The 27,144-nt window shown below is 46.8% G+C and overlaps 1 protein-coding gene across 1 annotated transcript in view; it reads left to right on the top strand.

Moving 5' to 3' along the window:
- The first annotated feature begins 9,474 nt into the window (after nucleotides 1–9,474).
- Nucleotides 9,475–27,144, top strand: part of LOC135208057 (protein smoothened-like) — a 30,750-nt gene continuing 13,080 nt past the window's right edge. Inside the window, exons 1-4 of the mRNA XM_064240200.1 lie at nucleotides 9,475–9,606; nucleotides 9,948–10,175; nucleotides 10,821–11,022; nucleotides 11,257–11,442. Of these exons, the coding sequence (XP_064096270.1) occupies nucleotides 9,540–9,606; nucleotides 9,948–10,175; nucleotides 10,821–11,022; nucleotides 11,257–11,442 (683 nt within the window). The 5' untranslated portion in view covers nucleotides 9,475–9,539. The remainder of the gene's footprint in view (nucleotides 9,607–9,947; nucleotides 10,176–10,820; nucleotides 11,023–11,256; nucleotides 11,443–27,144) is intronic.

A 27,144-nucleotide genomic window follows, 5' to 3' on the forward strand; every position in this document is an offset into this window, starting at 1 on the left:
ACTGGGGTTACCAAGAAAGAAGTATCCAAGAACACGCTTTCTTTCTGGCTGCGTGAAGTGATCAGGAGAGCGTACGAGGCTGATGGTAGTGACGACATCCGTACGCTCCGTCCGAGAGCCCACGAAGTCAGAGGTATTGGACCCTCCTTAGCGTTCCGTAAGAACTTCTCCGTGGCACAGGTCCTGAAGGCAGGTGTCTGGGCCAACCAGACCACCTTCACGTCCTTCTACCTTCGGGATATTGCCCACAAGTCCTTGGATACTTTTTCCTTGGGACCTGTGGTGGCTGCTCAACACGTTGTGTAAGCTTACCCAGCACCCGAGCAGGCAGAACAGCATCGATTCCTGGTATGACTGGGAGAATGAATGTGCGAATGAGAGTGTGACTGGCTTCTCTTCACCATCTTTCTCTCTCTCTACCTGTGGGCAGAGGGACATGGTCGTCACCATGCTGGAAAGGAGTCTGATGCAGGTAAGCTACTCGACCGAGCTCCAACCTATCCCTTTCATTAGGGATAGGAGCGTATATCCACCACTTCCTCCTACAAGGGGGGGGAAGTGGATGCCTACATGAGACAAACCCATGACTTTATATTTGCTCCTGTACAGGAACAAGTTCTTACAATGCTGGTACGAAGAGATATGCTTGCCTCTCTCTTAGTACTCGGCCCAGAGGTCTGACCATTGATCCTGCGGTGCACACCCCGATCAATCGAACAGAGGCTTGGATCCCTCCCTTGCTCTTACGACCAGGGAGGCATTCCAGGGATGGACGAACACCAGTCTGTTCATCAAAGACTCAGATTCCTCCCACCAAGAAGTGAGTCTTCCTATTGTTAAAGGACCGAGGGTTTGTATTACGTATCGGAACAAATGACAATATGTCGAAAATTGCATTTGTTCCGATACGTAATACAAACCATCGGTCCTTTAACAATAGGAAGTAGCTAGCGGCAGCTGGAACGGTCGTAAGCTTCGAACAAGGGGAGAACGGTAGTTAACTGCTTGTCCGACAGTCGCGCGCCGCGCGACTGGGAGGTAAACAAATCACTTTTGCTTTCGGCCGCGGGTGTGAAGGACGTGTTCGTCATCGCTCTCTGCCCGCTTCATCGTCGTATGCTTGTTTATATTGTGTTTTTCTAACTAATGGTTTGTTTGACTTGAAAATGAAACTGTAAGTACACTGTTTTCATTTTCATTACTTAATTATGAACCAACATGGAGTTATCGCCGTAGATGCGGCGATTTCCTCTCTTTTCATGAATTGAACCCTTGAATTATGCCTCGGTGCCGAGGGCGGGCGCGCTCGCGCCGAGTCATGTATTTTGGGCGAAAGTGTGTAATTGAAAAATGTAAGTACTCTTTTCATTATATGTTTGCCCTGTGCGTTCGTTACCGAGAGTGTGTTTGCGCTCGGCACGAGCCTTTTAATTTTGTATAATAGAATGCAATGAAAGTGGATTCGCAATTGCAATATTCTTTTCATTTTCATTTATTTATTTGCATGAAATTTAATTTGGATCAATTTTCGTTCTTACCCGGGAATTGATCCTTACGTTTTTTTTATGTGAAATGAATCGCAAGTGCAGTATTCTGTTTCATTTTCATATATATTTTATGATAGCATCATATTATTGGATCAAGTTTCCGTTCTTACCCGGGAATTGATCTTTTCCCCTTTAAGTTCTATGAAGTGAATCGCAAGGGCAGTATTCTGTTTCATTTTCATATTACTTTTCACTGCTGTGCGGGGGTAGGGGAAGCGAAGGTCTGCCAGGAAGTCGTCGGAAAGCTCTCCCGCGACTCCCTTGGTATCCGATTCTTTGTCTTCCTTCCTGCCCCCCGCTCAGCTTCTTCGTTGTATTTTGTATTTGGGGTCTTTCCTTCCGTTCGGGTGGGGCATGTCTTTCCCCCGTGCGTGAGGGAACCCCTCTTACTAAATCTATCTATGTTACCGCAGGTGCTACATCCGTGGGAGACGACCTTGGACAGGTATGGACCACCGCGGAGGCAGGGCGTGCCTAGCATCCACGGGCTGCTGCAGCGTCTAGCGAGGTCTGGGGCGGTCTCCACTACTACCACGGCCGCTTATGCTGCTCCCCCCCTCCTGGTCTACACTCCCCATGCTGTGTCGCATGACGCCGTCTGCCGCTACTAGGGCCGCAGCCGTACCGAGGTGGGGTTGCCGCCGACCGCCTGTTTTCTTCGTGTTGCCTGCCCCAGACTTCCGCTGTTTCCAGCAGCTCGCCCCGGGACCGGGCGCCAGGACCCAGGTTCCGCTGGCTGCCGATGATTCTACGAGGCGATCGCTGGGCCTGCCGTACCTGCCGCTGATGTGATTCCCGCTGTTGGCTTGGCTGTCCCTTCTGGCTCTACCGCTACCGCTGTTTCCTGCCGCTCCTGAGCTGGTTGCTGTTCCTGTCGCTCCTGGTTCCTGTGCCTGTCCATGCTGGTCCTGCCCACGGTGTGTCTTCCCCAGTCCCAGGTCCTTCCGGACAGGTGCAGTCGGGCCGTGTTGCTTCGGCAATAGCCCCGGCTCCGGCCTGGATGGAGGACCTGACGACTGTCCTGCGTGAGCTGACGAGGAAGAGGAGAAGAGGAAGCGTTCATCTTCGTTCTTCATCATCTGCTTGCTGCCTCTTCCCCTTCGACTTCTAAGGCCCATAAGCCGAAGAAGAAGAAGGCTGCCTTCCCCCCTAAGAAGTCTCCTTCGGGAACTTCTAAGGGCCCGTCCCACCTCGGTGGGACGGGGGGTCCTTCTGCTGGTCGTCCGCCTGCTCCTTCGGGAGCGGGGCCCGTCTTCCCCTTCCGTAAGGAAGAGATAGACGGGGACCAGAGGAGTATCGGTTTAGCTCTGGTACTTCCTCGCCTGGTGCTAGCGGCGATGCCGCTACGCCAGGTTCCGGCTCGGTCTCTCGCTCGCGAGAGATCCCGAGTGTAACGTTCTCCCTCGGGAGACCGTGCAGCCAAGTTCGGCGCCAGAGTTCGCTCGGCGCCAAGACGCGGCACGGAGCAGAAGGCTGGTGAGAGACGCTCAGGTGACTCTTGCCAGGCCAGCGGCCGCTCTTGCAGCGACCAGCTGGTAACCCGGGTTTTTCCCCCCTAAGAAGGCTCCTTCGGGACCTTCTAAGGGCCCGTCTCGCTCCGGCGATTCGGGGAGCTCTTCTGCTGGTCCTCCTGCTCCCTCGGGAACAGGGCCCGTCTTTTCTATACCAAGGAGAAGAAGACGGGGACCAGAGGAGTACCAGCTTCGGCTGGCACTTCCTCGCCTGGTTCTAGCGGTTCTGCCGCTAAACCAGGATCCGCCTCGGCTTCTCGTTAGCGAGAAGTACCGAGTGGACGGTCTCCCGCGGGAGACCGTTCAGCCAAAGTCTTGACGCCCGAGCTCGCTCGCCGTCAAGACCGAAGCGCGGAGCAGAAGACTGGCGAGAGTCGTGCAGACGACTCTCGTCAGGCCAGTGGACGCTCTCGCAGCGACCAGCTGGCTGCTCGGGTTGACGTGACGGTCGCTGACCAGCCACGAGTTGAGGCGAAGAAGGGTCCCCGCGCCGTCGGTACCAGCCACGGCTTGGTACCAGCGGGCTCGACGCGCCGAGAGGACGCTCGCCGGTCTCACCGCGACAGCGAACCTAGCAGGTCACCTGACGCCGCTCCCATCGGGACCGGGCGAAGATGGTAACCAGCAACAGCTCGCCTGACGCTAGAGATCAGTGTCGACGTTCTCAGCCGAGCCAGCGGCAAGGCTAGGCCTGCTGCTCGATCGCCACCGCGGGTTGACGATCAGCAGCAGCCCTCCAAGCACGCTGTTCCTGCCAGCGAGCTAGGGGGGGGCGTCAGGTCTGCCTCTCCTGTACCTTCAACCTCCTCGGGCTACACCGGGAGGAGCGAGGTACCTATGAGTGATCGCGAGAGGTGCGCCGCTCGCGATCCCGCTATGACGCCGTATGGACCAGGCACGGTTCTAGGGACGACCAGGACATACGTGCAAGTAGCTGGAGGCGACCGTCAGGGGTCTGCCGCTATTCCTCCTTCGGAAGGAGGAGTATCTCGGAATCTGTTCTTGTTGGAAGGACTGGACGGTCCTACTCCGCGAGACGCGGTTACTCCCGAGATACAGAGGAAATTGCAGAAGTCATTAAGCTGATTCGTCAGCATAATGACCTTGCGGAAGGATTGCCGCTCCCACCAGCAGAGCCCACGTCTCTGCTCGAGTCGTTTTGGGGCCCGAGAGGGAACCCAAACCGACGGTGGGTCTGCCGCGATCGGAGCTTGCCGATTCTGTCTCGAACCAGAGTCTCTCGTCTCCGGACAAGAAGGCTCGCTCAGTTCTTGGCCGGTCGATCGAGCTACTTCCACCTCCTCTACTGCGACAGCGGAGTTTCTACGTGTCTTCGGACACCGTATTTAAATACTCCTTCGGTCCTCCTGAGAGGTTTCGACCTCGACGAGGACTGGAATGAGTCGGAGGACGGTATCGGCTCTCCCCTGTCAGGTGTCGATCAGCCCCACCCAGACGACGTTCACAGTGGCGGCAGACCTTTACCTACAATGAGAGTTCGTAACCCTCCGCGGGAAAACGTTTTCTCCCCTGACGATACGTTTTCCCAGACTCTGAGAGACCATCGCCGCAAGGCGATGGCTGCTTCCTATTCTTCTCCAACTGCTAGTTCCACTGGGAAGGCGAGCGAGTATCCAATTCCTCCCCCATTCCCTCTCTCCTTACGGCTACGAGGGAAAGGGGAGGGATCCTACAGAGATTTCTCTGTAGGATCCACGTTCGGGACTGCGCTACCGGGGGGCCGGGGGACCTTGGGTCCTACCTGACGTAAGCCCCGGTCGTTGAGGAGGGATCCTGCCCCATTCTCGATTTCTACGGGAATCGAGAGGACCGCCACCAGCCGATATCGTTTGACGAATTCGGTGGGGGTGGTTTCGCAGACTGCTTAGAATTCTAAGGAATTTCTAGCGCATTCAGAGTGTTCGAGTTTTTTACGATCTCTAAACACTTAGGCGAGACCACGGTCTAAAAGTGAGCGAGACGAGAATCCCGATGTTACATGATAATCGGGAACCTCGCCTATGCTCGAATTCCTGGAATTTCTAGCATTGGGAAGAAGACTGCTGCTGAAAGAAACTATCTTACAGTAGGCGACCAACCTGGAATAGAGAAGATCGGACGGGAATATCCAGTTTGGCTTGAACTATCGTCTTAGTATTCTGTTCACCATTGAAGCTTTCCTTCGAGGAAGACTTCTCCTTCACTCTTTGATAGAGATCGAAGGTGGTCGATCTCCAATCCTTATTTTGTTTTCTTGAAGGAAAGAATTTAGGATGGAGATCGTTGTTCAGAATCCTACAAATATACTACGTATATTAACCTCGCGACATGATTCTACTAAGCAGTTGAATTGTCCCAGAGGGTAGGCGGCATATCCTAGTTTTTATCTACGGATTGCGACTTAGAAGAGAAGTATTCTAATTGAACTGCAACTCGGGGTTGCCTGCAACCTCCCAGGAGTTTTCAGTTTCAATTTTATATACTTATGGTTTTGTCACGACAACACCATTTCAACTTTTATATTTACCGAAATTCGTTTCGCCTAAATATAATTGCTCGAGCATATCTTTTATGCTCGGTAGTTCTAGCCGAACGCATTCCTTCATGGAATAATGGATTACATGGCAACTCAGGATGACGAGTCGGCGAGAGCTCAGGCTCAACTACTGCGTATTGAACTGCCTGACAGCAGCTCAGTATCAGCTGGGCCTCCAAGATGCACGGTCAGTTATGTCTCTCTCTCCCCTGGTTTGATTGACTACCGAAACCGTATCTCTGCCCAACAATCATGGACTTAGGTCTCTGATTAATAGGGGATTCTCGCAATAATGAAGGACCATCTACTGCTGTGACGCTAGATTCCATCGCCTTCGACATTGCGAGAATTTTCAATAGAGATATCTCTTGGACTCTTTCATCTTTCTGTTTACCGCACGGTAACAAAGAAGTCTGTACAAGGTCTCCCGCTGCATCGCACTGCGATAATGCGAATGATTTTGCAGACATCTGAGTTTGTCTTCAAAATATCTCGTATTCGTAGGTGTACAATTGTTCATTGTTCAACCCGAATTACGAGATGTGTCAGAAGACATCGCCTACTCTCCGACCTGACAGCTCTACTTCCAAATGTTCAGCCCATGAGAAGCAGTTCTTCAGGCGGCTTTCCCCTGTGTTTTCATTACTGAAGAACGCCCCGCTTTCATTGCAACTACGACTTCTCACCGGACAGCAATGAAATAGCGGTTAGCGTTTTCAGTCATTTGTAAGCACAGGTTATGAATCTTGAGAATCCTTCCTCTCGATTCGTCTGTGAAGACGTAGGTTGCATTCAATATCTACCTTCGTCTTCAACGGTACATAGTGTTGTTTCTCCTTAGCTGAGATTCAACAACCATGAGATGTTTTGCCTTCAGGGACCTCGGTCTCTAGAAGGCAATTGACTTTCGCCTGTTGGGCACATGCCTTAAGAGAATCATCACCTCGCTGTCCGGCATTGGTGACAAACAAATACATTATTTGTTTGGTCTCTCGGCATAACCCTTTAAAGGCGAAGGTCACGTGACTTACTCGGATGCTTTGACAACTTGCCTCCTACCGAACGCAGTCAGTCGGCAGCTGTCAGAGCGGCCGAGTCAGTTACGAACTACGCTGTTGACTTAGTTCGGTTGTTACAGAGCAATCATTACTTCGTTTTAATAGCTTGTCACAGTACCCATACCATTGACACCCACCATGGAGTGTCGGTGTCCTATCCACTACCGAGAACTTCGCTGCATGGGGATAGGAGGATGCGAGAGACTTCGTGGCAAACGGACAGACCAGTATGGGTACTGGACATCACCGAAGTAGAGAAGAGGAATAGGTCATGCGACTATTTCCTTCTTTTCCTCTGAGGAACTGCATGACTTCTCCTGCGAAGTCAAGCATCCAGGGGATGGGGATCCGTGACGCTCGATTTCGTACCGAACTTCGTAGCGAAGACTCAGAACCCTTCGGTCCCTGACGATTGGTTCGAGTCGTTCACAATCCCCTCCCTAATGGACTTCACCGCCTTCGATGCGAAGGAGATGCTGCCTTGTCCGCAAGAACTTCTCCGTGGCGCAGGTACTGAAGGCAGGGGTCTGGTCCAACCAGACCACATGCCCTTCCTTCTACCTTCGGGATATTGCCCACAGGTCCTTGGATCTTTTTCCTTGGGACCCGTGGTGGCTGCTCAACACGTTGTGTAGCGAACCCAGACCCTCGCAGGCTGAACAGCATCGAGTCCTGGTGACCGTAGGAATGGATGAGTGAATGAGAGTGTGACTGGCTCCTCTTCCCATCTTTTTCTTCCCCTCTACCTGTGGTTAGAGGGACACGGTCGTCACCTGCTGGATTAGGACAAGATGCAGGTGAGCTACTCAAACAGAGCCCCATCCTATCCCTTTCACTAGGGATAGGAGCGTATATCACCACTTCCTCCAACAAGGGGGACAGGAAGTGGATGCCAGCTTGAGACAACCCTAACTTTATGTTGCCTCTTGCAAACAGGAACAAGTTCTTGCTTGCTGGTACGAAGAGATACGCTTGCCTCTCTCTTAGTACTCGGCCCAGAGGTCTGACCATTGATCCTGCGGTGCACACCCCGATCAATCGGACAGAGGCTTGGATCCCTCCCTCGCTCTTACGACCAGGGAGGCATTCCAGGGATGGACGAACACCAGTCTGTTCATCAAAAGACTCAGATTCCTCCCACCAAGAAGTGAGTCTTCCTATTGTTAAAGGACCGATGGTTGTATTACGTATCGGAACAAATGACATTTGTCGAAAATTGCATTTTTCCTAACTATACAAACCTGAGGTCCTTACATATAGTTCCCTCCCCCTCATGCCACCCCTCACTCTGCGTATTTTGCATGGGCCAAAAGCAAAAGTGATTTGTTTACCTCCCAGTCGCGCGGCGCGCGACTGCCTCGCGGACAAGCAGTTAACTACCGTTTCTCACCCCTTGTTCGAAGCTTACGACCGTTCCAGCTGCCGCTAGCTACTTCCTATTGTTAAAGGACCTCAGGTTTGTATAGTTAGGAAAAATGCAATTTTCGACAAATTGTCATTTTTAAGGAAGTACTTGATTTCTTTGCTTAGGCTGAATGTGCCATCCATCCTTTTCAAGGCCAACTTTGGAAAACGTCTGGTCACTGGTCTTTGTCTGTTTGACTAGTATGTCCACTAGATGATAGAATGTTCGTTTGATACTGTCTCACCAGTTGAATGGTAAATTCTTGAAAATCTGACAAGGTATTTCCAACCAATGAGAGGTCTTATGAGGTTGACACCAATTTTCTTCTGACATCTTCAGGAGACATGCTTTGCCTGACTGGCCATACAACTCTGACTCGGGAGCTGTGGTTGCAAAGAAGCCAACCATAAGTGGCTTCAAGGATAAAGTCCAAATGGATCAATGAGGAAGGAGATAATCCAGAATCTTCTAATAAGGACAGTTAGAACTTTTAAAGACTACCTCCATAAGAATAATGTGTGGTTCATGTATCCAGTTGTGGAGATGTGCCCCTTACAGTAAGTATGTTCATCAGAAAATGGATATGTTTTCCCAACCAGTTAACTTTGAAATTCCACCGTTGACTTGGCAGGATTAGTGGAAGTTTAGGGGAAGCTCTGCTACCTTTGATGACATCGGAGAATGTCTATTCAGAATATAAAGCCTGGCCATGCCAAGAGTTTGTTCTGGAGGCTAAATGTGCTGGAACTTGTAAGCACATGTCTAGGCTAGAGAATGTGAAGAAGTATCCTTAATGAGATCCCTTCTTAAAACTAAATACAGTTGTATCCTTACACTACCATAGAAGCCACCAGTAAGTGGTTGAAAACCAGAAGGTATTTTCAAATGCTTGCCTTTAGAAACACAGATTGATACATTTCCCAAAATGTCAGCAGGCACCCAAAAAGTAAGCTGTTGCTTGATGTGAATTTGTGTATTTAGTTGGCTTATGTGTGGTACTGCTGCTATTCTTCTTTGGTCAATTAGATGAAAGACTGCAGTGTGTGGAACATTTGTAGACCATGATTGTTGGTCTATAGTATATAATTGATGGGTTTGTAGTAAACAAAAATAGATGCATAATGGAAAGTGGTTATGTATACTTGTAATATATATGTCAACAGGTAAAAGATGTATTTGAAAACTTTAAGTTTATTAGCTTAATTCAAAGTATTATTCCTTGTACTATTGGATTGAAACTATGTAATGATAGTGCAATAGGAAAATATAGGTACTGGGAACATCATTGGTATATTTATTGTGCAAAAGAATCAGCAGGTGTAGCTCGCTCAGAAATTTACAACAAAATATTTAGTGTATGTATATACTTTAAACTGTTTCCATTTTCAATTTAATATTCCATGTTATTTTATGTGAGATTTTTTTCACAGCTCTGGTGGAAACCTCTCCTGTGTTGTAGTGTTTGTGTGCATTTACTATTTTATGATGGCAGGAGGCATATGGCTTATAATATTGGCATATTCTCTTCATACTAGTTTTAAATCATACGGTAAGTTTTAATGTTTTTCTTAAAACAGTGTGTTATATGATGTAACTGGTTTCATTGCAACTTTTAATATTGATATAAATTTGTTCATTTGAAGCTATTTTTATCAGTTATATCCTTCTTTCAAATTTTGTGACGTGTATATTTGTTTATAAGAATGCTTGAATAGCATTCAGGGACAATTTGAATTACTTTGTAGTGCTTCAATTACAATGGGCTAAAGAGGCTTATTTTGATGTCAGATCATTTGTCTTTCTTTGAGTTAAGGTTCCATCTTTGAAATGCAGATATGTAATTAACTCTTTGTTCAGTTACTAGTTATATAAAGTATTAATTTTTTGCAGCTGCAGGGCTGTGTGGGGATGAATTAGAACGTCGAGCTGCATATTTCCATCTTGTCTCATGGTCTTTGCCTTTGGTCTTAACCATAACTATAATGTTACTAGCTGAGATAGAAGGAGACTCCCTAGTTGGAATCTGTTTTTTGTCTCATACGTTACACATTCGAATAGGATTTTTGCTTCTTCCTGTCATCATTATTGTTGCTATTGGCTGTTTCTTCCTTATACAGGGTAAGTCATTTTCATGTTACAGATTTTATAAGTGATGAAAGTCATAAACAATGGAAACAGCATTGTGATTCTTTTTTCTTAGTGATCTAGCTTCTGTCATGCCATGGGTTATGTTAGTTGGGTAGAGTTTATAATCACAACAACATATACCAGTGATTTTTATTAGTTGACAGTGAACTACCTTACTGAAAAGGTGGTTACACCTTCACTTAATATGACTTTCATAATGCAGGTAGTCTCTTTTCTGGAGGCAACTAAGATGAAGCTGTAGGCTAGTGACATGTACATAATTATGTTTCCTGCATTCAGTAATCAGTACCTGTCATTTGATCATTTGAATTTTAAGATTCTAGAAGAGTTCATTCAGATGTTGAAAGTATTGATAGTGAACTGAGTCATGGAGTGTGCCAGAAACAAATATGATAATAACAAGAATTTTATGCCAGAGAACCTTTAATGACTGAAAAAAAAGTGAGAATTTCCCTCTATTCTTCTAATTTGGTTAGCTTTTTAATTTTAGGAAAAGCTCAGTATGGTATTCAAAATAATAGAGAAAACCTAAGAACAAGATATTTACATTCATTTTATAATTACCATTTGCTCTCATTTGAAATTGTTACTGAAGTGTTTTCCATGTAATTGCAGGCATGATGCGGTTAATCCGGTTGAAAATAGAATGCTTCAACATTATTAGTGACTCAGCCAACAGCAAGATTGTGGAAACCATAATTAGACTGGCAGTTCTTACTATATCTTTAGTCACCTTCACAGCTATTACTATTTATTGCCATATTTATCAGTATAAAAACCAGCATCTTTGGGACGAAGCACTACGAGAATATGTTATGTAAGTCAAAGAGAAACTAGTGTTCAAGTTACATGTGGACATTAGTCATTTCCAGTTTTCATAATGCTGTTCACAAAATGACAATTGAAGAACTTGTGAAAGTAAGCAACAGAGTTAATAGTGAATTGCATGCTGATTGTGTTTTCATTTAGGTATAAAAGCTTTTAACTAGATTAGAAAGACCCAAAAACCATTTGCTTAACCACTTTTTATGGGGTGCTATATTCTCTTCAGGTGTGTGTCAGGTATGAGATCTGATCTTGAAGACAGCAGCGTGTCTCCGAGTTGTAAACTAGCCCATCGACCAAATATAAATGTACACAAGCTTCATCTCTTGGCTTTATTTGGTGCTGGAATCATCATGTCTTCTTGGTGTTGGACTCGCAACACAGTGCATGCCTGGAAAAGGTTTTTGAGAAGGTTTGTATTGTATCTTCATTTATTTCTGTAGGCTAGGTTCAACCCAAGAATGAGCAATTGTGCATACTGCTGGAAGCCAGTCCGCAATGAATGTGTGAAAGGATGTACGTAATGGTTTAACTATTTTGAGAATCCTGCTGTGTTTAATAAAAGACTAGCAGTCTTCAAGTTCAGTGTATGTGGGGCAGTGATCAAGAATTCTAATGAAACAGCCATTGTAATTAAACATATTCTTGAAGACGTCTTCAAGATTCCAGGATCCTTTGAAGCAGTCCTCAGCTCCTGAAGCATTCTGGGAGAAATACCCAATGGTTTTTAACATCTTAATTTTGTAAAGACTCCAGGTCCAGGATCCTGTGAAGCCATCTTCTGCTCCTAAACAGATCCAGAATCTGTCTTTGGAATAATTTCTTCCACCTCCCGGAGAAACACCCAGTGAATTATAATGTCTTCTTAAGTCTTGAAGACTCCAGGATCCTGGAGCCTTTGGAATTTCCAGAAGCCTCCAGACACACACACGTATACACACAGAAAGGCATCCAAGGAAATTAATATGTATAATAGACTCGCATTTGCTATAGTTGGTTCACATCAACCGTACATCTGATGTCTAGGCCAGTCCGTTATGATGCTCCTGATTGGCTGTTGATAAGCCAATCACAGGGCTGGAAGCGCTGTCTCTTTCGAGAATTCACATGTATGTTCCACCTCTTCTGAGGGATACGTCTCAGAAGTTTACCTCAGGAGAGGTTGAACATAGATCATGCCTATGTGAATTCTTGAGAGTGACAGAGTTTTCAGCCCTGTGGTTGGCTTATCAACAGCCAATCAGGAGGGTTGTAAGGGACTGGCCTAGACATCAGATGCAAATTTTAATCTTTTATTTTATTAATAATATTATTATTATTTTTTAATTTACCATTTTCCACAGTGAAGGTACAAAGCAGCAACAACAACTAATACTAATACGTATGCTTAGTAATATTTTATAATATATATTTAATTTGAGGAATATTTCAGTAAAGCTTAAGTTTTTTATATAATTAAATTTAAGGAATATTTTAGTAAAGGTTTATACATAATACTTCATTCAGTTCAAGGGATATTTTAGTTAAGGTTTGTGATATTTCATGAAATTTAAGCATATCTCATTAACACAGGAAGACATACGAAACTATTGCTATACAAGAAATAATTTTAAATAAAGAAATTTCTTGTATTCACTTTGAAATTAGCAAGCAAACATCACAGTCTAGACATATGAAATGAAAAAACAAACTCACGCCTAAGTGATATTTGACCAAAATATACACAGAAGTAAAAAGCAAAATTTATCAACAAACCAAAAAACTACAACTGAGAAAAAAAAAGGAACTAATACTTGGTGGTTTTACATTTGGCTTTCTCCTTGTGCCAATGTCTTGAGTATTGGGGATCATGAAAACATTTTTAATACCAAATTGCTTTAATTCAATTAACAAAATTTTACAGTAACAAACAAACAATACACACACAGACATATGAAATGAAAACACAATTGTTCCGATACGTAATACAAACCCTCGGTCCTTTAACAATAGGAAGGTAACTAGCGGCAGCTGGGACGGTCGTAAGCTTCGAACAAGGGGAGAACGGTAGTTAACTGCTTGTCCGATCGCGCGCCGCCCGAGAGGTGAAGAATCACTTTTGCTTTCGGCCGCGGATGTGAAGGACGTGTTCGTCATCGCTCTCTGCCCGTTTCATCGTCGTATGCTTTGTTTATATTGTGTTTTCGTCTAATGGTTTGTTTGATCTTGAAAATGAAACTGTAAGTACACTGTTTTCATTTTCATTACTTAATTATGAATCAACATGGAGCTATCGCCGTAGAGGCGGCGATTTCCGCTCTTTTCATGAAATTGAATTTAATTATGTCTCGGTGCCGAGGGCGGGCGCACTCGCGCCGAGTCATGTATTTTGGGCGAAAGTGTGTAATTGAAAGATGTAAGTACTCTTTTTCATTATATTTTTGCCCTGTGCGTTCGTTGCCGAGAGCTTGATTGCGCTCGGCACGAGCCTCTTATTTTGTATGAATAGAATGCAATGAAAGTGGATTCGCAATGCAGTTTTCTTTTCATTTTCATTTATTAATTGCATCAAATTTAATTTTGGATCAATTTCCGCTCTTACCCGGGAATTAATCCTTACGTTTGTTCATGAAACTTACCTGACAGATATATATATAGCTGTATTTTCTGAAGTCCGACAGAATTTAAAAATTCGCGGCACACGCAGTGGGCGGCCAGGTGGTAGTACCCATTCCCGCCGTGGGAGGCGGATATCAGGAACTATTCCCATTTTCTATTCATATTTTTTTCTGTCGCCGGTCGGTAAACAACTGTTTACAGACCTCCGCCTAGGATTTTGTTTAAAACTTCATTAGCCGCTTAAGTATCCTAATTATTCTTTCGATTATTAACTTGGATTTGTGGCTAGGCATACGCTATCGTAAATTTTTTCATGGCATTTGATGTCTGAAGCTAGTTAGCCTAGTTTCAGACTTTGTTGTCTGCATGGTAATGTGAGGCTACCGGAACTTTCGGTAGACACTCGCTTAGTATATATGACGTTTACTTGTTTTCTTTGCATAAGTACAATGTAATTAGTGTAATGTGTGACTGATTACGGAAGAAGGAGGATTCATGTACGCATTTTAGAGCGTGTTAGAATCAGGAGTTTTCCTCCACATTATCTTGATAAAACTATAGAAAGGTAAACAGAAGTTAGAAATAATGAACCTTTTAACCTCCTGTAGATTTTATTTTGCCTAACCCTGTGGTATGGCTTACGGGCCTAGAAGAAGTGTCTGCTAGAGGATTACATCAAGTAATCTTAGGCTAAAGTGCTCGCTCTCCAATCAGTGTTGTGAAGTGTAGTGCCCCTTGTGTTGTGGAGGGGGCGTCAGATCGGCCCCATAATGCCTCTAGGCCTGGACCTCTGTCGGACTCCCAGGACTCTGGGAGAGGGCATGTCGAAAGCCGCAAGAGGGTTACGGGGGCTCCCCACCGATCTGGCGTCCCTTCGGCAGAACCTGTTGACGCTTCCCAGGCTGCTAAAGATCGTGCACGTGCACGAATCTTGAAGGATTGCTTCTCGTCCTCCGAGGCGTCCTCCCCGCGCAAGGGTTGGAGCTCTCGGAAGGACTCGCGCCCTCTAAGAAGCTTTAGAGAAAAGGACGCTTCACGTCCTCTCTCTCGTTAGGAGGGAACGTCAGATCGGCCCCATAACGCCTCTAGGCCTAGACCTCTGTCGGACTCCCAAGAAACCAGGGAGAGGGCATGTCAAAAGCCGAAGGAAGGTTACGGGTTTTTCATGCTGATCTGGCTTCCTTTCGGCAGGTCCTGTTGTCGCTTCCCAGGCTGCCGAAGATCGAGCACGTGCACGAATCTTGAAGGATTGCTTCTCGTCCTCCGAGGCGTCCTCCCCACACAGGGGTTGGAGCTCTCGGAAGGACTCGCGCCCCCTAAAGAAGCTTTAGAGAAGAGGACGCTTCACGTCCTCTCTCTCTCGTCACGAGAGGATGAAAGAGTCCTGTGCCCTGTCAGGGCTCTCGAGTTATATTTACATAAACGAAGGAAGTAAGGTGCTCGACGTCCTATAGTGGAGACATTCTCCAGGACGCTCGGCAAGCACTTTGCGAGGGTGTCTTTTGGACGCTCGGCGTTCCTTTGCTGAGTGCGTTTCTGGAGATGGTCTTTTGCATTACTAAGACGCAAGTTGTCGCACAGGCGGCCACTGTCTTTGTAAGAAGGTATGAAGGTCTTTAAGGCCCGTCTTGAAGACGAAAGCCATACGTCTTCCTTTAGTGTTCACACACTTCAGGAGCAGCGTGCGGCTCTCCATGGAGACTCGCATGAGGACGTCCCTTGAAAATATTCAACGTCATATACAAAACGCGGTTCGTCGTAACATTGAGATGTTGGAAAGGTCGCTCGCCAGGACGCCTCTTAGCGGGCCTTGCATGCATCAGGGCGCTCAACGAGTTCCTCTCTGAAACGTCGTTCAGAAGACTTGGTGTTCTCTGCTCAGACACGTCGTAGCTAAGCAGGACTTTTTTTTTTTTGTTTTTTTTTTTTTTTTTTTTTGAGGACGCTCAGAGGCGCAAGCAGGACGCTTTTGAGGACGCTCAGCAGGACGCTTTGTGGACATTCGCCAGGACGCTTCGGTGGAAGCTCGGCAGGACGCTTTGCGAGAGTAAAGGCGTCTTATTTGCTGTTCACGACGTTTCTTAGGACGCTTGACGCTTTATAAACGCTCGTCAAGACGAGGTTTTTTCAGGACTCTCCACAGGACATTCCTTTACAAAAAAGGATTCGGAGTTAGCGGAGAGACATACCCGAATTTTTTCTTCGATCCCTCTTTCCTCTTCATCGATTTCTCTGAGAATCGGGAAGATTATATACTCGGATTCTGGGTGACTTTCGGTCATGTTAAAGGTTTCCCCTATTAGCAAAGTGCTAATAGTTTTGTCAAGTAAGGACGTTTTCCCCATTGCCAAAGATATTAAACGTTTTGTCATTTAAGTGGGGGACCCCTCATAAACTGGGGTAGTTCTCATTGACATAGATTTTTAACGTTGTTTTTATTCGTTTAAAGCGCGGATAAACTCGTTAACAAATTTCGGAAGAGCTCTCATTCATTTTCAGAGGCTCATCCGGGGAGTAAGAAAAAGACTTGTAGACTAGATCCAGGAAGTCTTATGTCCAATATCATAAGAACATTGAACGGTCCTTTTCGATCCTCGGTTCTCTCTTGATGATCTCTATTCGAATATTACTCCCTTTTCTTGGAAAAGAGTCTTGGTAAAGAGTCAAGGTGTTCTTTTAAAAAGCCTCATTCATTAGAGCGTGGACAGTCGTTTTCCTTTCTTTCTCTCTTCCTCGTCGAGGAAAGAGGTAGTAGAGAATTCGATGTTCAAATTACTACAATACTTACGTAGTTTATCTTTGCGTCATTTTGCTAACGCATGGGTCAAGTCATATACGCATATCGTATTTACCTCTGCGGATAGAAGCCGAAAGAACTGTTGTTCTAATGTATTTTATTTGACACTCCCTTCAACCCTTCCAAGAGTTTTCGGAGTAAGAACAACTCTTCAGGTATTGTTACGACAAAAACCACCGAATCGGCGGCTTCCTGTTTTTAAGCGAATTCTGTTTCGTTTTAAATAGGTCTGCTTGAGAATTTCCTTTTGCTCGATAATATCATACCTATTCCTTCGGAAAGGGAGTAGCTGGCAACTCAGGCAGTTAGTATTCTGTTCACCATTGAAGCTTTCCTTCGAGGAAGACTTCTCCTTCACTCTCTTTGATAGAGATCGAAGGTGGTCGATCTCCAATCCTTATTTTGTTTTCTCGAAAAGGTCCTTCGGGTAATGTATGGTGCTCAGGAAGAGACCACATTTACCCTTTTCGAAGAATGCACTGGCTCTTTTCCTAAGGGAAATATTAAGGAGGCTCATTCATCTTGCCAGAAGAGTGAATTTGAGCCTCTCCTGCGAGTGAACGCTCATGAAGTTAGAGCTGTTTCAACCTCGCTAGCATTCCAAAAGGATTTGGTAATCAAGGACATTCTAGATTCCACCTTTTGGAGGAGTAACTCAGTATTCGTCTCCTCTCCTAATGGCGCTCCGTATACGTTATGTAACGTTCGCTTTACTTCGAAAAAGCAAGCTGATAAGTTTGACGTCCGGCAAGCTGCTTTGCACAGTCAAACAACTTATGTCTCTGGTTCGGCATAAGAAGGGCAATTTAGACGTGAAGAAGTTTTTGGAGAAAGAATTTAGGATGGAGATCGTTGTTCAGAATCCTATAAATATACTACGTATATTAACCTCGCGACATGATTCTACTAAGCAGTTGAATTGTCCGAGGGGTAGGCGCATATCCTAGTTATTCTACAGATTGCGACTTAGACGAGAAGTATTCTAATTGAACTGCAACTCTGGGTTGCCTGCAACCTCCCAGGAGTTTGTTTCAATTTTATATACTTATGGTTTGTCACGACAACACCATTTCAACTTTTATATTTTTTACCGAATTCGTTTCGCCTAAATATAATTGCTCGAGCATATCTTTTATGCTCGGTGGTTCTAGCCGAACGCATTCCTTTGTGGAATATGGATTACCTGGCAACTCAGGATGACGAGTCAGCGGGAGCTCAAGCTCAGCTACTGCGTATTGAACTGCCTGATAGCAGCTCAGTATCAGCTGGGCCTCCGAGATGCACGGTTGGTTATGTCTCTCTCTCTCTCCTACTTTGATTGACTACCGAACCGTATCTCTGCCCAACAATCATGGACTTAGGTCTCTGATTAACGGGGTTTCTCGCAATTATGAAGGACCATCTACTGCTGTGACGATAGATTCCATCGCCTTCGATATTGCGAGAATTTTCAACAGAGATATCTCTTACTCTTTCATCTTTCTGTTTAACGCACTGTAACAGAAGTCTGTACAAGTCTCCCGCTGCATCACACTGCGATAATGCGAATGATTTTTGCAGACATCTGGGTTTGTCTTTAAAATATCTCATATTCGTAGGTGTACAATTGTTCATTGTTCAACCCGAATTAACAGAATGTAAATTAAAAAAGACATCGCCTACTCTCAGACCTGACAGCTCTACTTCCAAATGTCAGCCCATGAGAAGCAGTTCTTCAGGCAGCTTTCCCCTGTGTTTTCATTACTGAAGAACGCCCCGCTTTCATTGCAACTACGACTTCTCACCGGACAGCAATGAAATAGCGGTTAGCGTTTTCAGTCATTTGTAGGCACAGGTTCAGAATCTTGAGAATCCTTCTTCTCGATTTGTCTGTGAAGACGTAGGTTGCATTCAATATCTACCTTCGTCTTCAACGGTACAGAGCGATAAGATCTTCAAGAGTAATGGCAGCCTCTTGGCCAAGGCAAAGCAGTGCTGCCTATTTTCAGTGTTCAATCGGAGGAGGCCATTTCTGGAGATAGTGAAGGGAAATGACTGTTCCTCCACCTCGACCTCTGTGAAGTTCCTTATGGTTCTATCTTTCCGTCTGAAGTATGAGATAAGCTAGAAGTCCTAACTCGTTGTAGAATATGCAAATATGTTGTTTGACGGCCTCTAGGCTCAGAGATTCGGTTCTGTCAAACAAACAAAGCTTCACGATCTTTGAGGTCTGTGGAGATCTTAAAATTCTCTGGATCAAAGGTTCCGGCATGGAACTTAGACGTAGTCTGAGTTTCTGATGCCAAAAGCAATTCGAACCTATCCTTTCTGCGAACTTAATACACGTGACCAGAAAGGCTAATATTCTAACCGCTCTAGCCACGACAAAGAGGGTTAGTGAGATTTTAGCCATCATCAGAGGTTTTGGCTTTAAAGGACATAATGCGGTCTGTCCTCTAAGCATTCCGTTCTTGATAAGAACGAAAAACCTGTCTAACCCTTGACCCGAAGGCTTGGAGACCAAGGGTATGGCACAAATTATTGGGCAAGGGCATTAGAGAGTCCTGTGCCCTGTAGGTCTCTCAAGTTTATCTTGATAAAAACTATAGAAAGTCAAGGTCAACGGACAATCTGCGGTGTTCCGTAAAAAAGACCAGACTGGTTCATGTCCAAAAACACCCTGGCATTATAGCCAAGGAGTTCTTTTAAGAGGTCTCATTCATTGTGTTTGCATAAAGATTTGAGATTTTTTCTTAATATGAATGCTCAAGAGGTGAGGGCGCGGCCTCGGAAGCATTTCAACAGAGCATGACACTCAGTAACATCCTGAGTGCCACGCTTTAGCGAAGCAACTCTGTGTTCACTTCACACTCCCGACAATCTGCGGGGTTCCGTAAAAAGACCAGACTGGTTCATGTCCAAGAACACCCTGGCATTATAGCCAAGGAGTTCTTTTAAGAGGTCTCATTCATTATGTTTGCATAAAGATTTGAGGGATTTTTTCTTAATATGAAATGCTCAAGAGGTGAGGGCGCGGCCTCGGAAGCATTTCAACAGAGCGTGACACTCAGTAACATCCTGAGTACCACGCTTTAGCGAAGCAACTCTGTGTTCGCTTCACACTCCCGACGGGATGTGAAGACGACATTTCAGATCCGTAAGTCGCTAGGACCATACATATCCGTAGATATATTATTGGGGGCAAGAAGCAACACGAATCCTATCCTATAGAAAAGGGATAGGTGTGCTTTTAACTTTGAAGGGTTGGTCGCTTGAGAGGCGTTCCTTTTCTTTAGCCTAGAAGTTATGGAACTAACTTTGATAGGTTAGGTCAGGTGGTGGTTTTAGCTTCGTTGCCCTCAGAAGTATGGTCATATGGTCTAGTACATTGTAGTCACGCCCCCGTTGATAGATCATTAGAGCGCACCAGCATTACAGGTCTCTAACTCGCTGGCAACTCTAGTAACGCAGAAGCAGACTTGGTACAGTAATCACGAAGGTCGGCTATGCTAACAGTGAGGAACTAAGATGTATATCATCTACTTAATTTAAGTTTTCCCAAAAAATCCTATTCTGTCTCTTCCCCACCATCCGAAGGTGGGATTCAGCTATTATATATCTGTCAGGTAAGTTTCATGAACAAAATGTTATTGTTATAATACAATTAAGTTTGTTCATACTTACCTGGCAGATATATATAATTAAAGTGCCCACCCACCTCCCCTCAGGAGACAGTGGCACTGATAAAATATGAATAGAAAATGGGAATAGTTCCTGATATCCGCCTCCCACGGCGGGAATGGGTACTACCACCTGGCCGCCCATTGCGTGTGCCGCGAATTTTTAAATTCTGTCGGACTTCAGAAAATACAGCTATATATATATCTGCCAGGTAAGTATGAACAAACTTAATTGTATTATAACAATAACATATTTATTGCTGTGAAAGTGAAATCGCAAGTGCAGTATTGTTCATTTTCATTTATAATTATGATAGCATCATATTATTATGGATCAAGTTTCCGCTCTTACCCGGGAATTGATCTTTCCCCCTTCAAGTTCTATGAAGTGAATCGCAAGTGCAGTATTCTGTTTCATTTTCATATTACTTTTCACTGCTGTGCGGGGGTAGGGGAAGCAAAGGTCTGCCAGGAAGTCGTCGGAAAGCTCTCCCGCGACTCCCTTGGTATCCGATTCTTCGTCTTCTTTCCTGCCCCCCCGCTCAGCTTCCTCATATTTTGTATTTGGGGTCTTCCTTCCGTTCGGGGTGGGGCATGTCTTCCCCCCGTGCGTGAGGGAACCCCTCTTACTAATCTATCTATGCTACCGCAGGTGCTACATCCGTGGGAGACGACCTTGGACAGGTATGGACCACCGCGGCGGCAGGGCGTGCCTAGCATCCACGGGCAATAGGCCCGACTCCGGCCTGGATGGAGGACCTGACGACTGTCCTGCGTGAGCTGACGAAGAAGAGGAAGGTGTCATCTTCGTCTTCGTCTGCTGCTGCCTCTTCCCCTTCGACTTCTAAGGCCCATAAGCCGAAGAAGAAGAAGGCTGCCTCTCCCCCCTAAGAAGTCTCCTTCGGGAACTTCTAAGGGCCCGTCCCACCTCGGTGGGACGGGGGGTCCTTCTGCTGGTCCTCCTGCTCCTTCGGGAGCAGGGCCCGTCTCCCCTTCCGTAAGGAAGAGATAGACAGGGACCAGAGGAGTATCGGTTAGCTCTGGTACTTCCTCGCCTGGTGCTAGCGGCGATGCCGCTACGCCAGGTTCCGGCTCGGTCTCTCGTTCGCAGGAGATCCCGAGTGTACGCTCTCCCTCGGGAGACCGTGCAGCCAAAGTTTCGGCGCCAGAGTTCGCTCGGCGCCAAGACCACGGCACGGAAGCAGAAGGCTGGCCGAGAACCACTCAGGTGACTCTCGACCAGGCCAGCGGCCGCTCTCGCAGCGGACCAGTGCGTACCGGGTTGTCCCCCTAAGAAGACTCCTTCGGTGGAACTTCGAAAGGGCTCGTCACACTCCGGTGTGACGGGGGGGTTCTTCTGCTGGTCCTCCTGTTCCTTCGGGAACGGGGCCCGTCTACCCCTTCTGAGAAGAAGAAGAAGACGGGGACCAAGGGTGTGCTGGCTACCGCTGGTACACCCTCGCCTGGTCTGCAGCTCTGCTGCTAAGCCAGGTACCGGCTCGGTTTTTCCGTCCGCTGAGAAGTTCCGAGTGTACGGTCTCCTTCTTGGGTGACCGTTGCAGCCAAAGTTAAGACGCCTGAGTTCGCTCAGCGTCATGAACCGAGGCACGGAGCAGAAGACTGTCGAGAAGCCGCTCAGGTGACTCTCGCCAGGCCAGCGGCCGCTCTCGCAGCGACCAGCCGGTACCTCGGGTGGACGTGACGGTCTCTGACGGCCACGGGTTGAGGCTGGGAAGAGGTCCCCCAGGTCCCCTCGACCGACAGGTACCAGCCTCGGCTGGTACCAGCGGTTTGACGTGCCGCGAGGACGCTCACCGGTCTCACCGCGAAAGTGAGCTCTGCAGGTCACCTGACCGCCGCTCCCACAGGGACCGGGCGGATACGATGACCAGCAGCAGCTCGTCTGACGCACGGGACCGGGGTCGACTTGCTTAGTCGAGCCGCTCGCGAGCGGCACGGCCAGGCCTGCAGATCGATCCCCACCGCGGGTTGGTGATCGGCTGCAGCCCCCCACGTACGCTGGTCCTGCCAGCGAGCGGGGGGGGGGAGCGTCAGGTCTGTCTCTCCACTACCTTCAACTTCCTCGGGCTACACCGGGAAGAGCGAGGTAGCTAGGAGTGATCGTGAGAGTGAGCCGCTCACGATGCCGTCACGACGCCGCACGTGCCACGTATGGTCTTAGGACCAACCAGGACGTACGCGCAAGTGATTGGAGGCGACCGTCAGGGGGGGAGGGGGTAGCGTCAGTTCTTTGTCTCTACCGATACCTTCAACTTCCTCGGCATACGCCAGGAAGAGCGAGGTATATAGGAGTGATCGTGAGAGATGCGCTGCTCACGATCCCGTCACGACGCCGCACGTGCCAGGTATGGTCTTAGGACCAGCCAGGACGTACGCGCAAGTGATTGGAGGCAACCGTCAGGGATCTGTTGCTGTCCTTCTTCTTGAAGGAGGAGGGTCTTGGGAGCTGCTCTTGTTGGAGGGACTGGATGTCCTACTCCTCAAGACGCTGTAACTTCCGAGATTCAGAGTAACTTTGCCCAGGTTATTGCACTGATTCGTCAGCACAACGACCTGGGGGAAGGATCGCCGCTCACCCCACCAAGCAGAGCCCATGTCTCTGCTCGAGTCGTTTTGGGGCCACGAGAGGGAACCCAAACCGATGGGTGGGTTTGCCGCGATCGGAGCTTGCCGATTCTGTCTTGAACCAGAGTCTCTCGTCTCCGGACAAGAAGGCTCTCTCAGTTCTGGCCGGTCGATCAAGCTACTTCCACCTCCTCTACTGCGACAGCGGCGTTTCTACGTGTCTTCGGACACCGTATTTAAATACTCCTTCGGTCCTCCTGAGAGGTTTCGACCTCGACGAGGACTGGAAATGAGTCGGAGGACGGTATCGGCTCTCCTCCGTCAAGTGTCGATCAGCCCCACCCAGACGACGTTCACAGTGGCGGCAGACCCTTACCTACAGTGAGAGTTCGTAACCCTCCTCGGGAAAACGTTATCTCCTGACGATACGTTTTCCCAGACTCTGAGAGGCCGGCGATGGCTGCTCCTACTCTTCTCCAACTGCTAGTTCCACTGGGAAGGCGAGCGAGTATCCAATTCCTCCCCCATTCTCTCCTTACGGCTACGAGGGAAAGGGGAGGGATCCTACAGAGATTTCTCTGTAGGATTCCACGTTGGGGACTGCGCTACCGGGGGGACCTTCGGGTCCTACCTGACGTAAGCCCCGGTCGTTGAGGAGGGATCCTGCCCATTCTCGATTTCTACGGGAATCGAGAGGACCACCAGCCGATATTGTTTGACGAATTCGGTGGGGGTTTCGCAGACTGCTTAGAATTCTACGGAATTTCTAGCGCATTCAGAGTGTTAGAGTTTCTTACGATCTCCAAACACTTAGGCGAGACCACGGTCCAAAGTGAGCGAGCGAGAATAATCCCCGATATGTTACACGATAATCGGGAAACCTCGCCTATGCTCGAATTCCTGGAATTTCTAGCATTAGGAAGAAGACTGCTGCTGAAAGAAGACTATCTCACAATAGGCGACCAACCTCAATGGAATAGAGAAGAACGGACGGGAATATCCAGTTTGGCTTGAACTATCGTCTTAGTATTCTGTTCACCATTGAAGCTTTCCTTCGAGGAAGACTTCTTCACTCTCTTTGATAGAGACCGAAGGTGGTCGATCTCCAATCCTTATTTTGTTTTCTTGAAGGAAAGAATTTAGGATGGAGATCGTTGTTCAGAATCCTACAAATATACTACGTATATTAACCTCGCGACATGATTCTGCTATGCAGTTCAATGGTCCGAGGGGTAGGCGCATATCCTGGTTATTCTACGGATTGCGACTTAGACGAAAAGTATTCTAATTGAACTGCAACTCGGGTTGCCTGCAACCTCCAGGAGTTTCCAGTTTCAATTTTATATACTTATGGTGTTGTCACAACAACACCATTTAAGCTTTTATATTTACCGAAATTCGTTTCGCATAAATATAATTGCTCGAGCATCTTTTTATGCTCGGTGGTTCTAGCCGAACGCATTCCTTCGTGGAAAGGATTACTTGGCAACTCAGGATGAGGAAGTCAGCGACAGCTACTGCGTATTGAATTGCCCGAGGCATTTCAGTACCAGCTGCCGCTTTTGAGAGGGAGGGTTGGTTATGTCTTTTCTCACCTGCTTTGATTGAATACCAACCGTATCTCTGCCCAACAATCACGGACTTAAGTCTCTGATTAACAGGGATTCTCGCATACATGAATGACCATCTACGGCTGTGACGCTAGTATTTCATCGTCTTCGGTATTGCGAGAATTTTAAACAGAGATATCTATTCGCTATCATCTTTCTGTTTACCGCACGGTACAGAATTCTGTAATAGTCTCTTGCTGCATCGTATCTCGATAATGCGAATGATTTTTTGCGGAATCTGAGTTTGTCCTCAAAATATCTTGTATTCGGAGGTGTGCAATTGTTCATTGTTCACCCCGGATTAGCAGATGTATGAAAGACATCGCCTACTCCCACACCTGCCAGCTCTACTTCCAAACGTTCAGCCCATGAGAAGCAGTTCTTCAGGCGGCTCTCCCCTGTGTTTCATTACTGAAGAACGCCCCAAGCTTTTCACTGCACACCGGACAGCAATGAAATGGCGGTTAGCGTTTTCAGTCATTTGTAAGCACAGGTTTAAGAATCTTGAGATTCCTTCTCTCGATTCAGCTGGAAGACGTAGGTTGCATTCATTGCCTACCTTCGTCTTCAACGTCACATAGTGTTGTTTCTCCTTAAAGCTGAGATTCAACGTCTATGAGATTTTCTTGCCATCAGGGACCTCGGTCTTTGAAGGCAATTGACTTTCGCCTTTTGAGCTTATGCATTAAGAGAATCATCGCCGCGCCGTCCGGCATCGGTGACTAACAAATATTTTATTTGTTTGGTCTCTCAGCATAACTCTTTAAAGGGCGAAGGTCACGTGACTTACCCGATGCTTGGACAACTTGCCTCTACTGATTCCGAACCAGTCAGTCGGCAGCTGTCGAGCGCCCGAGTCAGTTACGAACTATGCTGTGGACTTAGTTCGGTTGTTCCAGAGCAATCATTACTTCGTCTTTAATAGCTTGTCAGTATGAGTACTGTACATAACCAAAGTCGAGAAGAGGGATAGGTCATACGACTATCCCCTTCTTTTCGTCTTAGGTAACTGCATGACTTCTCTTGAGAAGTCAAGCACAAAGGGATGGGGATTTGTGACGCTCGATTTCGTACCGATCTTCGTAGCGAAGACTCAGAACCCTTCGGTAACTGACGATTGGTTCGAGTCCTTCAAAATACCCTCTAATGGACTTCACCGCCTCCGATACGAAGGCTATGCTGCTTTGTCTGTGAAGGCGCGACGGAGCTGTCTGAAGAACTCGACACCCAGGATGAGTGTGGACGCCTCTTCATCATTCTCTCGCGTTCCGCAAGAACTTCTCCGTGGCGCAGGTAATGAAGGCAGGCGCCTGGTCCAAACCGGACCGCATGCACCTCCTTCTACCTTCGGGATATTGCCCACAGTTCCTTGGATCTTTTCTTGGGAACCGTGGTGGTTGCTCAACACGTGTAGTTAACCCAGACCCTCGCAGGCTGAACAGCATCGAGTCTGGTGTGACCGTAAGAATGGATGAGGAATGAGAGTGTGACGGCTCCTCTTCCCATCTTTTTCTTCCCTCTACCTCTGGGTAGAGGGACACGGTCGTCACCCTGCTGGGTAAGGACGAGATGCAGGTGAGCTACTCAATAGAGCACCATCCTATCCCTTTCAGTAGGGATAGGAGTAAATATCCACCACTTCCTCCAACAAGGGGGAGGAAGTGGATGCCAATTTGAGACAAACCCATCATTTTATGATTGTCTCTTGCAAACAGGAACAAGTTCTTGCTTGCCGGTACGAAGAGATACGCTTGCCTCTCTCTTAGTACTTGGCCCAGAGGTCTGACCATTGATCCTGCGGTGCACACCCCGATCAATCGGACAGAGGTTTGGATCCCTCCCTTGCTCTTACGACCAGGGAAGCATTCCAGGGTTGGACGAACACCAGTCTGTTCACCAAAAAGACTCAGATTCCTCCCACCAAGAAGTGAGTCTTCCTATTGTTAAAGGACCGAGGGTTTGTATTACGTATCGGAACAAATGACAATTTGTCGAAAATTGCATTTTTCCTAACTATACAAACCTGAGGTCCTTTAACAATAGGAAGGTAACTAGCGGCAGCTGGGACGGTCGTAAGCTTCGAACAAGGGGAGAACGGTAGTTAACTGCTTGTCCGATCGTGCGCGCGCCCGCGCGCCCGAGAGGTGAAGAATCACTTTTGCTTTAGGCCCATGCAAAAAGTTGCAGAGTGAGGGGTGGCATGAGGTGGGACTATATGTAAAGGACCTCAGGTTTGTATAGTTAGGAAAAATGCAATTTTCGACAAATTGTCATTTTCACTACAAAGTATACTGAAATATCAAAAGAACAAAACTTGTACATGGAACTGTACAATACAATAAAAAGACTAGATAAAAATATAAACAATGCAGGAATCCTAAATCATATTCTCTTGCCAATTAACGGATCCTTCAGGCAATTCTTGTACAACTCTGGACTTTTGGTTTCCAACTCCTCCATCAGGTTTTCAAAGTGGCCATGCTCCATTCTTCTTTGTAGGTATGGCCAAGCCCAGACCCTCCTTTTGTCTTCTCGTTTTCTTCTGGTTTCTCCTTGCAAGATGCATCTTCATTAATTGCACCAGTATTCTGCCTTGTACATAATTCAAAATGGTCCCCATTAATTCTTTGTTCGAGAATCTCCTCAAAATTGTCCATGATGATTCAGCACAAGGGGGAGTACTTACTGCACGAAGACGACAAGGGGAAATGCAATGCCCTGTGTGGCCGATGGCCCTTTTGTACACTATGGTCCCACACCGTTGTGCATGAGGGCAACATGAAGTTGATGTAAGTCAGTAACGTACAACATTACACCTATGGTGTACATTATGTGCTTTCCTATGCACTACCATGTCATGTATC

This window comes from Macrobrachium nipponense, chromosome 34 (assembly GCF_015104395.2).
Source record: "Macrobrachium nipponense isolate FS-2020 chromosome 34, ASM1510439v2, whole genome shotgun sequence".
NCBI lineage: Eukaryota > Metazoa > Arthropoda > Malacostraca > Decapoda > Palaemonidae > Macrobrachium > Macrobrachium nipponense.